Source organism: Sus scrofa, chromosome 10, assembly GCF_054392235.1.
Source record: "Sus scrofa isolate SSC_HxYL_T2T_F1_AM1 chromosome 10, Sscrofa_HxYL_maternal_Yorkshire_Landrace_v2.0, whole genome shotgun sequence".
NCBI lineage: Eukaryota > Metazoa > Chordata > Mammalia > Artiodactyla > Suidae > Sus > Sus scrofa.
In genome coordinates this window covers 27,495,966-27,517,079 of record NC_139392.1, presented here as the reverse complement: position 1 = coordinate 27,517,079, position 21,114 = coordinate 27,495,966, and the positions used below count along the sequence as shown (strand labels likewise).

Sequence of the window (21,114 nt, the reverse complement as noted above, 5' to 3'; positions counted from 1 at the left end):
GATGGGAACTCCTGAAGTACATTCTTTACATGAATGTTTTGCTAGTCTGATGTTCGTATTGAACCATGCTTTTTTCTTTCTCTCTCTCTCTTTTTTTTTTTTTTTTTTTTTTTTTTGTTCTTTTTAGGACCGCACCTTCGGCATATGGAAGTTCCCAGGCTAGGGGTCGAATCAGAGCTTCAGCTGGTGGCCTACACCGCAGCCACAGCAACACTGGATCCAGGCTGCATCTGTGACCTACACCAAGCTCACGTCCATGCTGCATCTTTAACCCACTGAGTGAAGCCAGGGATCGAACCTGCATCCTCATGGACACTACTGAGCCACGATGGGAACTCCTGTTTTCCTATTTTAAATCATTCCTTTTTATTTTATTTTGTTTGTTGTTGTTGTTGTCTTTTTGTGTTTTTTAGGGCTGCACCCGCAGCATATGGACATTCCTAGGCAGGGGTCTTAATAGGAGCTGTGGCTGACAGCATACACCACAGCCAAAGCAATGTGGGATCCAAGCCGCATCTTCAACCTGCATTACAGGTCAGGGCAATGCCGAATCCTTAACCCACTGAGCAAAGCCAGGGATCGAATCTGTGACCTCATGGTTGCTAGTTGGGTTCATTAACCACTGAGCCATAATGGGAAGTCCTAAACCAAACATTTTGTACTTAAATGGAACATATGTCCACTGAACTTCTGTTGACGTTGGCAACAGTAGCACCCATGTATTTGTTTTCAGGTATTTCAGTGTATTTTCATGTTGTGCTTGAAAGGCAGGGAGATAGATATATTAACTTTGATTTGGTGAGGAAAATCTGAATATTGATCTCAGTTTGGGTCTTGTGCAAGTTAAAACTATTAAAATTGTCTGACTGGGAATTCCTGTTGTGGCTCAGCAGGTTAAGAACCCAACCTTGTCTCTGTGATAATGCAGGTTCAATCCCTGGCCTGGCTTGGTGGGTTAAGGATCTGGTGTTGCCACAAGTTGTGACTCAGAACTGTTCTTGCCATGGCTGTGGTGTAGGCTGCAGCTCCAATTTGACCCCAGCCCAGAAACTTCCATATGCCGCAGGGTGTGGCCTTAAAAAGAAAACGAAAGTTTCTGGTTTTCTGTTGTATTTATCAAGACTTAGTAGAATTTATGTAGACTCAGAGTTCCCACTGTGGCTCAGAGGTTAACAAATCTGACTAGTATCCGTGAGGATGCGGGTTTTATCCCGGGCCTTGCTCAGTGGGTTAAGGATCCAGCGTTGCTATGAGCTGTGGCATAAGTCACATACACTGCTCGTATCTGGCATTGCTGTGGCTATGGGTAGGTTGGCAGCTACAGCTCCAATTCTGTCCCAGCCTGGGAACCTCCATATGCCACAGGTGAGGCCTAAAAAAGCAAAAAAAAAAACAAAAAAAAAAAAACGAAAAACCCACAAAGCATTTAGACCCATTTTTGTAAATCAGTTTTTATGTATTTTTTTTTCAGTTATTATGTTTTCTTTTTGGGAGGCACCCACAGCATGTGGAAGTTCCTAGGCTGGGGATTGAATCTGAGCAGCAGCAGCACTGCATCCTTAGCCCACTGTGCCACAGTGGGAACTCCCTCTAAATCTGGTTTTAGATTTGTGTTTGAGCAAATAAGAAAAGTTGAACTTGGAGAGAATAGGCCTTTAAAATACCCAATTTGTAAAAAGACCAAAGGGGCATATAGAGGCTTACTTACTCCTTAAATGAAGCACCTTTCTGATTGCCTCCTGAGTGTTTAACTGCTACTTGCATGGCACGTGGTAGGAGCTGAATTAAATTTTTGTAGAACTAACATATAGTTAACTAGCTTTATATTGTATGTTTTGGGACAGTTTCTCTAGTGGGTATTGCACTTAATTATTCTATGAGTGAAAATACCACATGTACATGTTAACAGAAGCTTTGTAATAAGCTAGATAAGATTAAAACTCAATTCTTTGTCATTTAGGCTCAAACTCGTGTAAAATTAAATTTCTTGGATCAGATTGCAAAATACTGGGAATTACAGGGAAGTACTCTGAAAATTCCACACGTGGAGAGGAAGATTTTGGACTTGTTTCAGCTTAATAAGGTAAAACCTAATGATCATCTTTTTCATTTAACAATTTTTTGTACAGCATGCATTTGATCTTCTTGTCCTTAAGAAGAAACTTACTGTTTGAAATATATAAAATGAAATTCTTCGTTCAATTTAGCGATGAATTCGTCTCTGCTTGTCAGTTCCAAAAACTTTATCTTGTGAAAAGAAGTATTTTGGTGCTGCAAACTTCATAATAGACCTATTAGATATTCCTTTTTTATTTTTTTATAGATAAGACAACAGAGGCTTTCAGCATCCAAGTTTACCAAGCCGAAAAGGCTGTTATAATTCTATACCTCAAAGTTCATTTCAGTCTAAAGCCTGCATCCTTTCCACCAGACGTACTCCCATTCTTAGTTTATGGAGTAGGAATTGGACCAAATACTAGGATCCTTTCTTAGAGATTTTATTGTTAATTTATTTCTTCCTCATGGAAAATCCTGACTGTTGGAGAACTGAGAGGTAGCTTTTTGAGGAGTATACAACGTTTATGGACTCTGCTATCAAAAGCACTGTTTCAAATTTCTGATTTAAAATTAATAGTACATGTATGTATTTTTTTGACTTGGAAGATATATTTTTAAAAGATAACAACAGCCAAGAACATTTTCATTCTTGGAGTCAAACCTAGGGTCAAGGGAATTAGAAGTGATTTCCATGTAGGTGTTTCTAATTTCTTTTGCTATTTTATTTAACAGTTAGTTGCAGAGGAAGGTGGATTTGCAGTTGTTTGCAAGGATAGAAAATGGACCAAAATTGCCACCAAGATGGGGTTTGCTCCTGGCAAAGCTGTGGGCTCCCATATCAGAGGGCATTATGAGCGAATTCTCAACCCCTACAATTTATTCTTGTCTGGAGACAGTTTGAGGGTGAGTGGGCTAGCCTTAACCTGTTTTTATTCACTGCTTATTTTGCTTTATGGTCTTTGGGGGGAATGCAAAGGCCTTGCTTATGTGCGGAAGCCATTGTTGAGAAGACTTTGCTTTATGGATATTTCCATTAATGTCTTTGTTCTGTTTTGAGAGCAGCCATATAAAAAGCTTGTTTTTGGAATGAATAAAGTTGTACAGGAAATATTCTTTTGTTATCAAAAGCTGAAATCTGTATTAACTTTGCTATAGATGTTCCTTTCTTCCAATGAGAAGTTGGTTGTTATCTACTTATTATGGCTTATGCTTTCTCATTCAACTTACTGTTTAAAGTGTATTCCTGGTTGTCACATAAAAGTACAACATGTGAAATAACTTGCCTGCCTGCTCTCTCTTGCTGGCTGGGGTCTCCAAGGAGATTTTAAGATAGAATGTTGAAGGAGACTTAATAATGCGGATAGCTAACAGATCCCTTATAATGATGGTGTTTGCCAGATTATTCAGGTAAAAACTTTTCTAATTAAAAGCAAAATGGGGAGTTCCTGTCGTAGCGCAGTGGTTAACGAATCTGACTAGGAACCATGATGTTGTGGATTCGATCCTTGGCCTCACTCAGTTAAGGATCTGGCATTGCCTTGAGCTGTGGTGTAGGTTGCAGACGTGTCTCGGACCCTATGTTGCTGTGGCTGTGGTGTAGGCCAGTGGCTACAGCTCCAATTAGACCCCTAGCCTGGGAACCTCTGTATGCCGAGTGTGCGGCCCTAGAAAAGACCAAAAGACAAAAAAACAAAACAAAACAAAACAGTATTATGCCAACTTCCCACTTACTTTAGGCCCTTGATAGAAAGAAGAATGTCATAATTGTTTACACCTTTTGAGTTATTTTACATTAGAGCAACAAGGCCTATAATTTTAAGAATTGTTACTGTGGTGTAGAGAGGTAGGAAGATAATAACAATTTCAGAGGGTAAACTGCTAATCAAAACTTGTCCTTTTTTTTTTTTTTGTTAAGGTTGAGAAATTTATTTTATTATAAATTTTTTTACTGTTATTTCCCCAGTACAATTTTTTTCCTATTGCACAGTTTGGTTTCCCAGTTACATATGCACATACATGTTCTTTTTTCTCCCATTATCATGCTCCATCATAACTGACTAGACATAGTTCTCAGTTTCTTAAAAAAAAAATTTCTTTTTGGTGTTCCCTTTGTGGCTCAGTGTGGTTAATGAAACTGACTAGCATCCATGAGGACGTGGGTTCGATCCCTGGCCTTACTCAGTGGATTAAGGATTGGCATTGCCATGAGCTGTGGGGTAGGTTGCAGATGAGGCTCAGATCCCACGTTGTTGTGGCTGTGGTGTAGGCCAGCAGCTATAGCTCCAATTCAACCCCTAGCCTGGGACATCCATGTGCCCCCAGTGTGGACCTAAAAAAAAAAAATTTTTTTTTTAAAGAAGAGTTTTAGGCATTCCTGTTACAGCTTAGCAGGTTAAGAACCCAGCTAGTATCCAAGAGGATTTGGGTTCGATCTCTGGCCTTGCTCAGTGGCTTAAGGATCCAGCATTGCTGCAAGCTGTGGTGGAAGTTGCAGATGTGGCTCAGGTCTGGTGTTGCTGTGGTGGAGACTTGCAGCTGCAATTCTGATTCAACCCCTAGCCTGGGAATTTCCGTATGCTGCAGGTGTGGCCAGAAAAAGAAAAAGAAAAAAAAAGCTTTAAGATTTACAGAAAAACCAAGAGCATATTACAGAGAGTTACCAAACACTTCCTATCCAAATTCCACTATTAGGAATATTTTACATTAGTATGATCCATTTATTAGAATTAATGAATCAATATTAATACATTATTATTAACCATAGGCTGCCTTATTCAGAGTTCCTTAATTTTTTTTCATAACTTCTTTTTTTAAATATAAATATAGTTGATTTACAGTGTTAATGTTAGTTTCACATGTACAGTACAGTGATGTGTATATATTATTTTTCAGTCTTTTTCTTATAGATTACTATAAAATACTGAGTATAGTTCCTCGTGCTGTACAGAAGACCTTTGTTGGTTATCCATTTTATATATAGTAGTGTGTATCAGTTGATCCTAATCCCCTAGTTTATCCTTTCCCTTCCCCAACTCTGTCTTGATGTAGACATACCATCTGTAATGCTGAAATCCTATAGATTTTCATAGCATTGTGTTTTCCTTCTCTCTTTCCCTTTTTGATTCCAGGTGGCCTTTCTTTTTAGCCTAGAAGAATATGACCATTTTAATGTTCAAAAAGTTGTGTTTGTTTGTTTGTTTGTTTTGAAGTGCATTATGTAAATGTTTAGTGAACCCATGGGTGAAATTATTTAGGATGTTTTATGTGGAAACTTTATGCCGCTGTTTTTTTTTTTTAAACTTATTAGGGCTGTATGCATGGCATATGGAGGTTCCCAGGCTAGGAGTTAAATTGGAGCTACAGCAGCCAGCCTACACCACCACCACAGCAACACAGGATCTGAGCCACATCTGTGAACACAGTGCTGGATCCTTAACCCACTGAGCAAGGGCAGGGATCAAACCTGCAACCTCATGGTTCCTAGTCGGATTCGTTTCCTCTGCCCCATGACAGGAACTCCTTGTACCTCTGTTTTATAGTCAGATTTAGTTACAGTTGCCCACAATAGATTTTTTTCCTTTTATCTTCCTGTCTTGATACAGAACTTAGTTGAATAAGGGGGGAAGAGGGAGTCTATCTGCTTTATAGATACAACATTTTAGAAACCTCTCATCTGTACATCCTTAGAGGAACCCTGTAGTTTCATATTTGAAAAGCATTTAAGCATTTATATAATCGTAGTCTGAAGATACCCTTTACACACATTATGTATTATATCTATGAATTCCTTTATAGTATAGCAGGTTATGGATCTGGCGTTGTCACTGCAAGCAGTGGGGCATGTTGATAATGGAGAGGTTCTGCATGTGGAAGCGGGGCGTGTGGTAGATCTGGTACCTGCCTCTCAACTATGCTGTAAACCTAAAACTGCTCTTAAAAAATAAACTCTTAGTGGAGGAGAGTGCACAATGAAGGAACTGTTGCAAAAGGGTAAACTCAAGCTAAAGTTAGTGTTGGGAGACGTGAGAGAAGTTGGATGGTGATGTGCTGGTGTGAAGGGGCAGAGGTCTCAGTCTTGCCTCCCCATGTTTTCTGTACGACTTAAGGGGTTGCTCTGTCTCTCTAGGGTGATGCCATGATGGCGTGAACAAAAATCACCTCTAAACCCCAGTTTCTCACATAAAGGTTTAGGAGTTGCCATGCGTAGCGTTAAATATAAAACAAACACCTCAATATGTGTTTTTTGGGTTTTTTTTTTTTTTTTGCCTTTTCTAGGGCCACTCCAGCGGCATAGAGAGGTTCCCAGGCTAGGGGTCGAATCAGAGCTGTAGCCACTGGCCTATGCCAGAGCCACAGCAACACTGGATTCGAGCCATGTCTGCGGCCTACACCACAGCTCACCGCAATGCCGGATCCTTAACCCACTGAACAAGGCCAGGGATTGAACCCGCAACCTCATGGTTCCTAGTTAGATTCATTAACCACTGAGCTACAACAGGAACTCCCACAAATAATGTTTTGAATTGTGGTTTGAAATAAAATGATGTCTTCACATATGTTCTAAAGACCTTCTGAGCTTGATTATACCTTAGTTCTCCAAAGTCCTTATAGAACCAAGCAAACTATGGATTGTGAAACTATTTAGACTAGTGGAAGGTAGGAACCATATATATATTATTTGTATTTCTGACCATCCTCTTAATAAAATGTCTGTGATTCAGCTCAGTTCATATCTCCACAATCCAGCATACTTTTGGTCTCAATAGAAAGCTTATATAATACATAAAAGATTAATGTAGATGACAGACATGTTTTAGTCCCATCAGCATGCTTTCATTAAATGTGCTCAGTGGAGGACTTGTTACAGAATGGAGGGTGGTATTCCATACTAATTTAGTTAACATTTCCAGATCAAATCAATGTGTAGGTTTAATTGGAATGAGCAGAATAGTTAATATTTATAGATTGAGCTCCCAGTGGTGGATTCATTACTTGTTTAGAGTATTAAGTAATTCGTAATAGTATTTCTTTAACAGTACATAACATTTCTTAAATATTAGACATGGATTTTGTTAGATGGTTATTCTCTGTTTTCTTTTGTTTTTTCTCTCCATTCTCTGGATTCTTTCTGCACATGTTAGGAAGAAGGAGCCAGTCTTGTTAGTGAGACTGTATGAGTAATGGTGCCCGCAGAGCCAAGAGTTCTAGGTTATTACTTCCATGTATCTTATTCCAAGTATAGATGATATAATCGACCCTAAGTAGTTATATTTTGGAACCTGACTTTTTTGCTTTTTAGGGCTGCATCTGCGGGATATGGAGGTTCTCAGGGTCTCAGCCAGGGGTTGAATCAGAGCTACAGCTGCCTGCCTACACCACAGCCACAGCAATATAGGAGCTGAGCCACATCTGCAACCCACACCACAGCACCCAGCAACACTGGATCCTTAACCCACTGAGTGAGGCAAGGGATTGAACCTGTAACCTCATGGTTACTAGTCGGATTCATTTCCGCTGCGCCACAATGGGAACTCCTGGAAACTGCTTTTAAAAATGCTTCTCATGGAGTTTCCGTTGTGGACCTGATGTTGTTTCCATGAGGATGCAAGTTTGATACCTGGACTTGCTCAGTGGGTAAGGATTTGGCGTTGCCTCAAGCTGCCGTGTAGGTCACAGAGGTGGCTTGGATCCAGTGTTGCTGTGGTGTAGGATGCAGCTGCAGCTCTGATTTGACCCCTGACCTGGGAGCTTAGACTCAAACTTAAAGAAAATCAAAACAAGAAGAGACTGTTGTATGAACAGAACCAAAGTTGTTGCTGTGGGTTACCTGTGAATCTTTGCCTTGTAAGTTAAGAGTTTTTAGGATGATTTTGTATTTCTCTTTTTTTTTTTTTTCTTTTTAGGGTTGGACATTCAGCATATGGAAGTTCCTAGGCTAAGGGTTGAATCAGAGCTATATCTTCTGGCCTACATCACAGCTCATGGCAACGCCAGATCCTTAACCCACTGAGTAAAGCCAGGGATCGAACCCACAGCCCCATGGATACTAGTCGGGTTGGTTACTGCTGAGTCACAACAGGAACTCCTGTAGGAAGATTTTGAAGTAAAGAAAAGCCCAAATAAGAGAGAACAGAGTCAAATGACCTGGGTTTTTGTTTTTGTTTTAATTTGGCTACACTCACAGTGTGTGGAAATTCCTGGGCCAGGGGTTGAACTCACACTACAGCAGTGGCAACACTATATCTTTAACCTGCTGAGCCACCAAGGGAACTTCTATATGATATCTTTTTTTTTTTTTTTTTTTTTTTTTTTGTCTTTTTGCCTTTTCTAGGGTGGCTTCCACGGCATATGGAGATTCCCAGGCTAGGGGTTGAATTGGAGCTGTAGTCGCTGGCCTACACCAGAGCGACAGCAACACGGGATCTGAGCCACGTCTGTGGCCTACACCGTAGCTCATGGCAGCGCTGGATCCTTAACCCACTGAGCAAGGCCAGGGATTGAACCCGCAATTTCATGGTTCCTAGTTGGATTCCTTAACTACTGCGCCATGATGGGAACTCCCTAAATGATATCTTTTTGATAACAGAAGGTTGCTGATTATCTTTGTGTATGTTTGTGTGTGTGTGTGTGTGTTTTTCTAGCCGCACCTGTGGCAAATAGAAGTTCTTGGGCCAGGGGTCCAATTGGAGTTGCAGCCACAGGCCTGTGCCACAACTGCATCTGCAACCTACACCAAAGCTTATGGCAACACCAGATCCTTAACCCACTGAGCAAGGCCAGGAATCTAACTTATATCTTCATAGAGACAAGGTTGGGTCCTTAACCTGCCAAGCCACAATGGGAACTCCACTGGTTATGTTTAAAAAAACCACAGGATTGTAAAACTTAGAAAACTTATCGGATTCTGTAGTTCCTGTTGTGACTCAGCGGTAACGAACCAACTAGTGTCCATGAGGATGAGGGTTTGATTCCTGGCCTCACTCAGTTGATTAAAGATCCAGAATTGCTGTGGCTGTGGCCTGTGTGGGCAGCTGCAGCTCCGATTTGACCCCTAGCCTGGGAAATTCCATATGCCACAAGTGTGGCCATAAAAAGCAGAAAAGGAGACTAGAAAAACAAAAGAAAATTTCCTGGATTCCGCATTTCATTACTGTAAACATTTTTTATTTTATTTTTTAATTTTTATTACTTTTTTATTTTTATTTTTTGTCTTTTGTCTTTTTACAATGCACCATAGCATATGGAGGTTCCCAGGCTAGGGGTCTAATCAGAGCTGTCGCTACCCAGCCTATGCCACAGCCACAGCAACAGCAACACCAGATCCGAGCTGCATCTGTGACCTATACCACAGTTCACGGCAGTGCCGGATCCTTAACCCACTGAGCAAGGCCAGGGATCGAACCCGCAACCTCATGGTTCCTAGTCGCATTCCTTAACTACTGCGCCATAATGGAAACTCCTGTAAACATTTTTAAATGAAATATTCTGATTATGGAAACATTTTGTGAACATATAAGGGGCCTTTAACAATTTGGGCCTTCAGTTGACAGTTGCAAGCAATAAAAATTTCAGCTGCCTTATGGGGGCCACGTTGAGCCTGATATGGCTTGTTGTAACCTGTTGACATCAACAAATGAATTGGGAGTTTCTGCCATGATGCAGGGGTTTAAAAATCCAGCTGCAGCACCTTGGGTTGAAGTGAACTTCTGTATACTGTGGGTGCAGCCATAATACATTTTTTTAAAAATACAATGAATTGAAGCAACACCATTCAGCTGTTGAAGTTCAAACCATTAACACTTGTAATGTTGTATGTATGATTGGTAACTGCAGAGTTGTCGTGTCAATTTAGATGTAAAAATTGGCATTCCCAACCAATTTTAAAAAAAGTAAAAATTGCACACCTGTTGTTTATTTCTATAAATAATTGTAAAATATACCCTGCAAAAATTCAGTGAAATTCTCTTAAGATTAAAAAGGGGGGAGATTCATCAGTATAATTGTTTTTTTTCCAGTGTCTACAGAAGCCAAACCTGAACACAGACACAAAGGACAAGGAGTACAAACCCCATGATATTCCCCAGAGGCAGTCTGTGCAGCCCTCGGAAACATGTCCCCCAGCCCGGCGAGCAAAACGCATGAGGGCAGAGGTGAGCACCTCCTCAGGTTGATCAGACAGCTCTCTAGCCACGGTGCTAATGTCTGTCTGACACTGGATTTCTCAGGCGTGTGCTCCTTGTAAATTGAACTTTATTAACCTCCCAGAGGGATGCCATGTGTATTCTAGCTTTTTCACTTCTAGCTTTGATTGTACATCGAAGGGACGAGGAGCTGAAGAATTCTTAAGTTTATGCTGCCCGGACAGTCAGCTGCCAAATTGCTAATGGTCAGGGCCTTTAGATGAGTTCATTATGATGGTATTTGGTTGGCCTGTTAACCCTTGTGAAGTTGGTCAGTATGTATTGGGGGTTAAGGCTAGGGGGTATGACATTGGAGATTTTTTTTTTTTTTTTTTTTGTCTGTCTTTTTAGGGCTACACCCAGGCTAGGGGTCGAATCAGAGCTGTAGCTGCCAGCCTGCACCACAGCCACAGCAATGTCAGATCCAAACGGCATCTGGGACCTACACCACAGCTCACGGCAACGCTGGATCCTTAACCCACTGAGCAAGGCCAGGGATCGAACCTGTGTCCTCATGGAGGCTAGTCAAATTCGTATCTGTTGAGGCACGATGGGAACTCCAGAGGTTAGAGATTTTTGCTGAAAACTTTTTTTAGCAGAGATGTTAGGGGGTTGTGAAAGTTATTTTTCTCAGACTTCCTCTAAAGGAGTGTGGAATCTATAGCAAACATTTATGCTAGGACAGAAATAGCTAGGCAGGAAGCGGGCAGGGGATTTAAAACCCAGGTAAAATGGAAATGAAGCATTAGGGAGGTTCAGGAGGAGTGAAAGACAAATTGCCTTAAGAATTTTCAACTCAAGGGATTTCTCATGGAAAGGGAAAAGAGCATTTTTCCCACACAAAGGTGTGAAGGTTTTGGGTTCCTGCCTGTGTGTTTTTTGTTTGTCTTTTGTCTTTTGTCTTTTTTAGGGCTGCACCTGTGGCAAATGGAGGTTCCCAGGCTAGGGGTCCAGTTGGAGCTGTAGCTGCTGGCCTACACCACAGCCACAGCAACGTGGGACCTGAGTCATGTCTGTGACCTACACCACAGCTCACGGCAACAACGGATCCTTAACCCACTGAGCAAGGCCAGGGGTCACACCCCTGTCCCCATGGATACTAGTCAGTTTGTTAACTGTTGAGCTGCGACGGGAACACCTCCTGTCTGTCTTTAATGGGCATGTGAGTATGAGAACTCGGTGATTAATATATTAGAAACAGTTTAGAGCTGGGAAGCCTCATGGCTTTCGTTGCATTTCTAAATCAGTCTCTGGCTATTTAATAATTATTGGTGAGGATGAAAAACCATTTTGGTCTCTGAGGAAATAGATTAAATAAGAGAATTGTTTCTCACTTAGTTGAGTTGGACATATGAAAAAATCTTGCAACTTCACTTTTTTATTTTTGTCTTTTTGCCATTTCTAGGGCCACTTCTGTGGCATGTGGAGGTTCCCAGGATAGTGGTCTAATCAGAGCTGTAGCCATCGGCCTACACCAGAGCCACAGCAACACGGGATCCAAGCCGTGTCTGCAACCTACACCACAGCTCACGGCAACGCTGGATCCTTAACCCACTGAGCAAGGCCAGGGATCGAACCCGCAACCTCATGGTTCCTACTCGGATTCATTAACCACTGAGCCATGGTGGGGGCTCCTCAACTTCACTTTTCTGAATTGAGATTGCCTCAGAATAGGACAACATGGGGTTTTTTTTGTTTTGTTTTGTTTTGTTTTGTTTTTTAAGTGTTTAACTTTATTTATTGATTGATTGATTGATCTTTTCTGGGGCTGCACCCGTGGCATATGGAGGTTCCCAGGCTACGGGTCTAATCAGAGCTGTAGTTGATGGCCCACACCAGACCCACAGCATCATAGGATCCGAGCCGCGTTTGCGACCTACACCACAGCTCAGGGCAACGCCGGATCCTTAACCCACTGAGTAAGGCCAGGGATCGAACCCACAACCTTATGGTTCATAGTTGGGTTCATTAACCAGTGAGCCACAATAGGAACTCCCACAATGTGGTTATTTAGAAATTGTTTTTTTATTTTATTTGATTTACAGTGTTCTATCAACTTCTGCTGTACAGCAAAGTGACCCAGTTATACATACATATATGCATTCTTTTTCTCATACTATCTTCCATCATGGAGAACCTGGTTATGTGAAGCCCACAAGCAGGCTTCAGGTTTATTCATTGGCCACCCCACGGCATATGGAGTTTCCCTGTCTTGGATCAGATCTGAGCTGTGGCAGCACCAGATCCTTTGACCCACTGTGCCAGACCAGGGATCAAACCTTTGTCCTGGTGCTGAAAGACACCACTGATCCTGTTGTGCCATAGCAGGAACTCCTGTTTGAGTACATTTTGATCTTTAAATGTGTAAGACATGCCGTGCCATGGATGCCTCTGTTTTGATGAGACTGTTGTGGTGTTCCCCTGGGAGGGATTGTGTTAGTAGGGGCCTTCTGAGTGCGTGGGCACAGTGTGCAGACCCCTTTGCTCAAGTGTCTCAGAGCAGACAGGCTCTGCACATCAGTCAGTACAAGCACTTCAGTAAACACTGGAACTGAGACTGCCCTACACACTGTCGCTGAGAAGGGAGCCCTTGACTCAGTTATCATGAAGAGTAGTTTGTAATAATGGTTCACTGAATTAATGGAAGGTTGCTATGGAAGCTGAGTTTCCCTTGAATGCTGTCAAACTTTGTTCTGGTTTTTTTTGTTTCATTTTGTTTTATTTTTTTCTTTTTAGGGCTGCACCCTGGGTATATGGACACAGGCTAGGGGTTGAATTGGAGCTACAGCCGCCGGCCCACACCATAGCCACAGCAACATGGGATCCGAGCCATGTCTGTGACCTACACCACAGGTCATGGCAACACCAGATCCTTAACCCACTGAGCAAGGCCAGGCATCAAACCCACAACCTAATGGTTCCTAGTCGGATTCGTTTCCGTGTGCCACGACGGGAACTCTGAATGCTGTCAGACTTTGAAAGAAGTCAGCAGATTCTTACAGGCTAATGAAATTAATGGCCTTTACATACTTCTTTAGGATTTGGTTTAGTGATGACTGAATAAAGCTTAAGTTGTGTGTAGGTGAGAACAGAGTAACTCCCAGGAGGGAATAAAGGCTGTTCCCAGTTTGGGCAGTAATACTTCCTGTAAGTCATTCCTGATCCTTTGACTTTTCCCTGTTTTTTTGACCTTTTTAGGTGAAGAATACTCTTTCAATTTCTAAGATTCCTCATTCATTCCTTAAGTAATAATGACATTAAGGGTGGGATTTCTCCTTTAAAGGGAGAGGGAAGTATGTTTTGAAATGTCCTATTATTATTATTATTATTATTTTTTTTTTTTTTTTGTCTTTTTGTCTTTTTAGGGCGGCACCCGTAGCATATGGAGGTTCCTAGGCTAGGGGTCTAATTGGAGTTACAGCTGCCGGCCCACACTATAGCCAGAGCAATGCCTGATCCTTTACCCACTGAGCAAGGCCAGGGATCGAACCCACAACCTCATGGTTCCTAGTCGGATTTGTTTCTGCTGAGCCACAATGGGAACTCCCCAAATGTCCTATTATTAATAAAAATAATTTATAAACTTATAGTCACCTTGAGATTCCAATTGGATTTTAGAAACATTTTTTCTTTTTAAAGGAAATATTCACGCATATGATAATTTTTTTTAAGGCCATGAATATTAAAATAGAACCAGAAGAAACAGCAGAAGCCAGAACTCATAACCTGAGACGTCGAATGGGGTGTCCAGCTCCAAAGTGTGAAAATGGTAAGAAAGTTCATCTACAAATAGGAAGGAATGAAGAGTAAATAAGGAAGTAATCATTTTTTCTGGTAATTAAGTAAACATTGGAGCAACTCTTACATATTAGTTGCTGAGTTGGGCCTTGAGACATAAAATCTTAATCGATTAATATCCTCGTACTCATTAAGTGACCAGTAGGACAGGTTAAACAGATTAATATATACATGTTAGAAATGTGATTGAATCTCTCAGCTGTCACTAGTTGCTGCTTAGAAATTTGCATTAATTGTAAAGAGTGATTTGTTAGAAACTTTGAACATCTGATAGGTTTGTTTCAGGCTTGGCAGGCAGGCATGCTTTCTAAATCTGAATTTTAATTGGTAAATGCTTGAAAGGCTAGTGCTTGATGTCAGTCCCTGAGAGGTGGATTTAGCACTCTTCTTGAGAGAAATTTTATATATGCAGACACAGAGTAGTTAAGAAGTTATTAAAATTGGCTTTTCTTAGTGCTTGGTGAGTTAGTGGGAAGGCAGTACAATGTAGTGAAAAGTAGATGGATTTTTTTAAAAAATACAGAACTGAATCTGAATCTTGGCTCAACCCTCTAGTTGAATGACCTTTGGGATATTTCCTAACTTTTAATGTCAATTTTCTTGTCTTTGAGACAGATTTGTTGCATAGGATTAAATAATTTTACAGAAAGGATTAGATGATGGAAAGCATTGCACAGTATCTACTGCAGGATGGCTCATTAATTGATATAGCTATTGTTTTAGCCAAGAATCTCAGTCTTTGGAACCAGGACTTTGTAAGAGATTAATAATGTCAGATCATGGAAGAAGTGCTGTTGGCGAACACTCAGTCTCTCATAGTCCAGATCAAGAGGAAGTTGCTTTCGTCAGTATGTTATGCTTTGGTTTTAAGACCTTATTCTCAGCTCCTCCTTTAAAAGTATACAACTTGAGCAGCATCTCCAGAAGTGCTCATATCTTGGAATTTGAATGGTGTGAGAGTTTGTACTTTACTATTACTCAGCACTGAGTCCTTGAACTTAGGGACTCTAGGTGCTGAGTTACTAAGCACTCGCTCAAATGAGGAGAAAGAGGAAATTGTGTCCAGGATGTGCTTTGGGAGGGAGGTGGTGAGGGAGGGAGAAATCTGGAGAAAGCATAGCAGAGAAGCACTAACCTGGACGGCCTCCTGCAGAGAAAGACCTGAAAAGCAGCATCAAGCAAGAAGCCCTTGAGAAGAAAGAGTATGTTATAGAAAGTGAGAAGGAAAAACCCAAGAGTCGAGCTAAAAAAACCACCAATGCCGTGAGTTAACATCTTTAAACATTTTTATTACTCCATTTATACATGGTGCCTTACTTTTAGGACTATGGGTTCAGTGTCTGACAATGGAAAGATCTCTCAGGGGGGTTTGTGGTATCAGTTTACAAACAGAGACACATGAATGCATCATGAAGATAGCAGTAATATCTGGGGGTGTTGACAGCCATTTTTCTGGAGGATATTGAGTTCATTACCACATAATGGTGAGCTCGATCCTTTGGAGAACTGTTCATAAGTGACAAGCCCACTTCCACATGATGTTTCCCAACTTTTCAGCAAGGAAGGAAAAAGCAGGGGGTAGGAGGATAGGAGGCGAGGACCTGGCAGAGTAGGAGGTCTGGGGAGCTGTTTACTCAGATGGAAACTAAAAGTAAGGCTCTCTCGAGTTCCTGCTGAGCTCTGGGAGTAGCTTGACAACAGTGCTTTCGATCTTGGAATTCAAAGTTATTCCAATTAAAAGTTCCCATCATAAGTATCATCTTCCCCTTCCCCTCCACAAAAACAGAACTATTAGAAAACTGCAGAGCCCAGTTTTTATTTGCTACAGCAAAAAGACTGGAAAAGTGGGATTCCCTGTTTAGTTGCATTCGTAGCTTTCTCTTACTGGGTATTAGTCTGCTCAGGCTGCTGTAATGAAATACCACAGATAAGGGCTCAAAAACCAGCAATTTATTTCCCCACAGTTCTGGAGGCTAAAAGCCTATGTTCAAGGTGAGATCCAGGTGTTTGCAGACTTGGCTTTTTCCTGAGGCCTCTGTCCTGGGCTTGAAGATGAAGGTGGTCCTTGTGTCCTTTGTGCTTTCATGCTTTTTCCTCTGTGTGTATCTGTGTCCTGGTCTCTTCTTCTAAGGACACCAGTCATATTGGATTAGGACCACCCAAATGATTTCTTTTGACCTTAACTACTACTTTAAGACCAAACACAGTCACTTTCTGGGTACTAGAGGTTAAGGCTTTAGCATGCGAATTTTGGGGAAAGAGTTCAACACATAACAGAAAATGAATGTGTATTTTTATCACTGTGTATTTGGGGAACTTTTTAATGGTAACTCTTTAATTGGAATGTAAAGTGGTGGAGTTTCTGCTATGGCACAGTAGGTCAGTGATCGGGCTTGTTTCTGTGGAGAGGCTGGTTCACTTCCCTGGCCTGGTGCAGTGGTTAAGGATCTGGAGTTGCTGTGGCTGTGATATAGGTTCCATCTCTGGCTCAGATCCAGTCTCTGGCCTGGGAATCAAATGCTGCAGCTGCAGCCCACCCCTCAAAAAAAGGTCCCTTAATAGAGGGTGAAACATTTTCATTTGAAGCAGGTTGGGAAGACTAGATTATGCCCCAGATCCATTTCATTCTTAGAATTTTACAGACTCAAATAGTACCTCATGTCCCTTTGTTCTGTACCCATTTTCATGCTGCAGGTGGACCTGTACGTCTGTCTGTTGTGTGGCAGTGGCAGCGATGAGGACCGGCTTCTCTTGTGTGATGGGTGTGATGACAGTTACCATACCTTCTGCCTGATCCCACCTCTCCATGATGTTCCTAAGGGAGACTGGAGGTGTCCTAAATGTTTGGCTCAGGTAGGAATTAATAGAGAGGTGGCATTAGGAAGTGTATTGCAGAATATTTTTTCTTCTTGTTTGGGTTTTAGATTTGGCAGTTGATAATAATGAGGCCCATGACAAAAACTGGGCCAGACCTATAATAGGAAGGTGGTCTCGGAAGTAAGCTGCACAGCTGTACAGAGGTAGAAAAATGTCGTTAAAAGCTACGCTTTAAAAAATTTTGTTTAAGGGAGTTCTTGTCGTGGCTTAGTGGTTAACAAATCCGACTAGGAACCATGGGGTTTCGGGTTCGATCCCTGGCCTTGTTCAGTGGGTTAAGAATCCGGTGTTGCTGTGAGCTGTGGTGTAGGTTGCAGACAAGGCTCTGGATCCTGTGTTGCTGTGGCTCTGGTGTAGGCCAGCAGCTGTGGCTCTGATTAGACCTCTAGCCTGGGAACCTCCATATGCCGCGGGAGTGGCCCAAGAAATAGCAAAAAAAAGACCAAAAAAATTTTTTTTGTTGTTTAAAAACATTGCATGATCTGCAAAAATTCTTAAACACTGAACAACTTAATAAATAACATCATAGTCTATAGATAATATAAATATTTTGATGTACATGCATGCAAACGAATGGAATTACACAGATGGAATTCCATGACACAAATAAATAGTAATCTGTTTTCGCCATGTATATGAAATGTAAGTACACATATATAAAAATAAATATTTTTCCTTTTTCTTTGTTTTTTGACAGGAGTGCAGTAAGCCACAAGAAGCATTTGGCTTTGAACAGGCAGCCAGGGACTATACCCTGCGTACTTTTGGGGAAATGGCAGATGCATTCAAATCTGATTACTTCAACATGCCAGTCCATGTATGTGCAGGGGCACTGCTTTGTTTTAGGATTTTGCTAACTTTTGGGCAAAAGTATATCTGAAGACATTTGAGTTGGTGCTTATCTCTGGTAGTCATTAGCATGTTCAATGAAAGCTTTAATTTGTTTGGAAGTGTTAAAACGTCACAATACTTTCCAGTGCATTCTGATTTTTCATGTGATTTCTCTACAGATAGACGTTTGACAAAAATGAGCAACAGTAACAGAGTATCAAATAAAAGGATAAACCACCAGCAATCCTTTCAGCTCAACAAATTAAAACATCACAAAATGTATTATATGACTCATAGGTGTCAATCAGTGTGCTGTGCATTGGGGTCATAGTTAAAATATTGTTAGCGTAAGTTAGCACTGTAAACTTTAGGATGAGTCTGTTTTATTCACGTAGAAGCATCAGCATTTAATGGTCCATCAAGTGAGTAAACCAAGATGAAATGGTTCCCTACCATAATTCTGTATACTTAGGCTATATTTTTTTCTCACTGACAAAATGTTACAGCAAACATGGTATGCATCTTTTTAGTTGAATTCTTAAGTATTTATCCGTTTTTTTCTGTCTAATAGCTCTATTGTTTATAGGACCCCAGCAATGTATGAACGAACCTGTTTTCCCCTAACATCATTAACGTTAGTTGTGAAGTTACTTAAAATGTTTGCTTATTTAATAGGCTTATAAATTCAAGTTATATTCCATTTGAATTTTCCTTTCATTTGACCCCTCATGTATTACATGTTATTTCCCCACGTGTTCACTTTGCTGGTGCCTATTCTGGCTTTTCCATTCACTTTAAGGATGAGGAGTTTGAGGTACAGGCCTCTGGCCTCAAATCAGGTTAACCCCAGATTGTAAACACTCAGCCTGGTATCTCTACACTTAGGCCTGCAGCTGTAGTCACTCTACCCGGTCTTTTCATCCTGGCTGCCCACACTCCTGTCAGCCAGGTCACATGAAAGGGTGGACTTGGACATTCCAAAAGATAAAGCATCGTTCAAACAGCTAGGGAGTTCTCATGGCTCAGTGGTTGACGAACCCGACTAGCATCCATGAGGATGCGGGTTCGATCCCTGGCCTTGTTCAGTGGGTTAAGGATCCAGCATTGCCTTGAGCTGTGGTGTAGGTTGCAGACTTGGCTCAGATCCTCCGTTGCTGTGGCTCTGTTGTAGGCCGGCAGCTACAGCTCCGATTTGATCCCTAGCCCAGGAACCTCCATATGCCGCAGGTGTGGCCCTAAAAGACAAAAAACTCCAAAAAAAAAAAAAACCTCGAAAACAAAAAAAACCAGCTAACTATTGCTACTGAACAGTAATGTGTTAGGTTCTCAAAAGAGAAAAACATCTCTAGTTTTTAAATCTCAGCACCTTGCTTTCCCTGACTCCCTTTCACGTAGTAGCTAGGTTGTTGATAGAAGAACACGAATTCAGTCAGTTCTTACTGTCTTGGTTATAAAACTCCTTTTAGAAAATAGTGTTCACAGTTGAACTGCTGAGAGCTAATTGTGGACGAATTGGGGCATTATGGACGCAGTTTTTCCTCAGGCTGCTACACTCTGATTCCTGTCACTTAGCTTATCTTATTAGTCACATTGGTCATGGGCAGTTTTTAATTGTCTGAGAAAAGTCATTTTCTTCTCATCCTTCTTGGTTTTGTTTACAGATGGTTCCCACAGAACTGGTTGAGAAAGAATTTTGGCGACTGGTGAGCACTATTGAAGAGGATGTCACTGTGGAATATGGAGCTGATATCGCCTCCAAGGAATTTGGCAGTGGCTTCCCTGTCCGAGATGGGAAAGTCAAGCTCTCTCCCGAGGAGGAGGTAGGCCTGGCATTTAAACTTGGAGGGACAGAGTCTTCTACAACCTTTCTACAAAAAAGATGTGTAACTTGGAACTTGAGTTATTAATTGAAATTCTGTTTGGTTGGCTTGAAGTAATTTATTATTACTTTCAGCAAATCCTTAATTACCAGGTTTTTAATGATTTCAAGAAAAGTAGGGAGTTCTGTGCTGGCGCAGCAGTGATGAACCTGACTAGTATACATGAGGATGTGGGTTCAATCCCTGGCCCTACTCAGTGGGTTAAAGACCCAGTGTTGCCATGAGCTGTGGTATAGGTTGCAGACAAGGCTTGGATCCCACCATTGCTGTGGCTGTGATGTAGGCCAGCAGCTGCAGCTCTGATTAGACCCCTAGCCTGGGCATTTCGGTGTGCTTCATGTGCAGCCCTAAAAAGAAAAAAATAAAATCTGAGGAATTAGGACCAGACTTATTTATCTTTGAATTTCAGTGTTTATAAGTATATTGTTTTTAACAGTGGGAAGAAAATTTACAGGAGAGTTTCTATTCCTATCCTAGGAATAGAAGAAAGTTAGATTTGGGGTGTTGGGTAAACTTTAAAAAAATCTAATACACATAGGAATTCCCATCATGGCTCAGTGGTTAATGAATCTGACTAGGAACCATGAGGTTGCGGGTTCAATCCCTGGCCTTTCTCAGTGGATTAAGGATCCGGTGTTGCCATGAGCTGTGGTGTAGGTTGCAGACACAGCTCGGATCCCGAGTTGCTGTAGCTCTGGTGTAGGCCAGCAGCTACAGCTCTGATTAGACCCCTAGCTGGGAACCTCCATATGCCTCAGAAGCGGCCCTAGAAATGGAAAAAAAATAAAATCTAATACACAGAAAAGTACATAATCATGTGTTCAGTGTGGTGAATTTCCACAAAATGAAAACAATGATGTAACCAGATTTAGAACAAGAAATAGGACCAAAATAGGACCAGGGAGAGTTCCCGTCATGGCACAGTGGTTGACGAATCTGACTGGGAACCATGAGGTTGCGGGTTCGATCCCTGGCCTTCCTCAGTGGATTAGGGATCCGGCATTGCCGTGAGCTGTGGTATAGGTCGAAGACGCGGCTTGGATCCCGAGTTGCTGTGGCTGTGGTGTAGGCCAGTGGCTACAGCTCCGATTCGACCCCTAGCCTGGGAACTTCCATATGCCGCAGGAGCCGCCCTAGAAAAGAAAAAAAAAAAAAAGAAAAAAAAAAAAAGGAAAGAAATGGGACCTGACTGGGACCCTGAAAGGCCCCCCACCCCACCCCACCGCCTTGGTCTTCTCTCTCTCACTCCTTTCCCTGTAGCAGAACAGCCAGCAACCACTCTCTCAGGATGACCAGCTATCCTGACCTGTAACGCCATTGACTTGTTTGCCTATTTTTGAACTTTAGGTAAATGGTCTTATGCTGTGTCTATTCCTTTAAACCCCTAGCTCTCTGTGCCCCAAAGAGTAGACACAGTACATGAGTGGCTTTGTGGAGAGCACAGAGCTGGGCAAAAGTCGTCTGTGGGCATTAAGGAGTAAACATGGTGG

General features: G+C 41.7%; 1 protein-coding gene across 3 annotated transcripts in view; it reads left to right on the top strand.

Moving 5' to 3' along the window:
- Positions 1 to 21,114, top strand: part of KDM5B (lysine demethylase 5B) — a 90,980-nt gene that overhangs the window by 32,423 nt on the left and 37,443 nt on the right. For all 3 annotated transcript variants that reach the window (XR_014817548.1, XR_014817549.1, XM_021064567.2), the window contains exons 3-10: positions 1,961 to 2,083; positions 2,791 to 2,961; positions 10,074 to 10,208; positions 13,911 to 14,007; positions 15,190 to 15,299; positions 16,731 to 16,889; positions 17,611 to 17,730; positions 19,406 to 19,564. Coding sequence is in view for 1 of the 3 variants with exons in the window: in XM_021064567.2 (XP_020920226.2) it covers positions 1,961 to 2,083; positions 2,791 to 2,961; positions 10,074 to 10,208; positions 13,911 to 14,007; positions 15,190 to 15,299; positions 16,731 to 16,889; positions 17,611 to 17,730; positions 19,406 to 19,564 (1,074 nt within the window). In the remaining 2 variants the exon portion in view is untranslated. The remainder of the gene's footprint in view (positions 1 to 1,960; positions 2,084 to 2,790; positions 2,962 to 10,073; positions 10,209 to 13,910; positions 14,008 to 15,189; positions 15,300 to 16,730; positions 16,890 to 17,610; positions 17,731 to 19,405; positions 19,565 to 21,114) is intronic.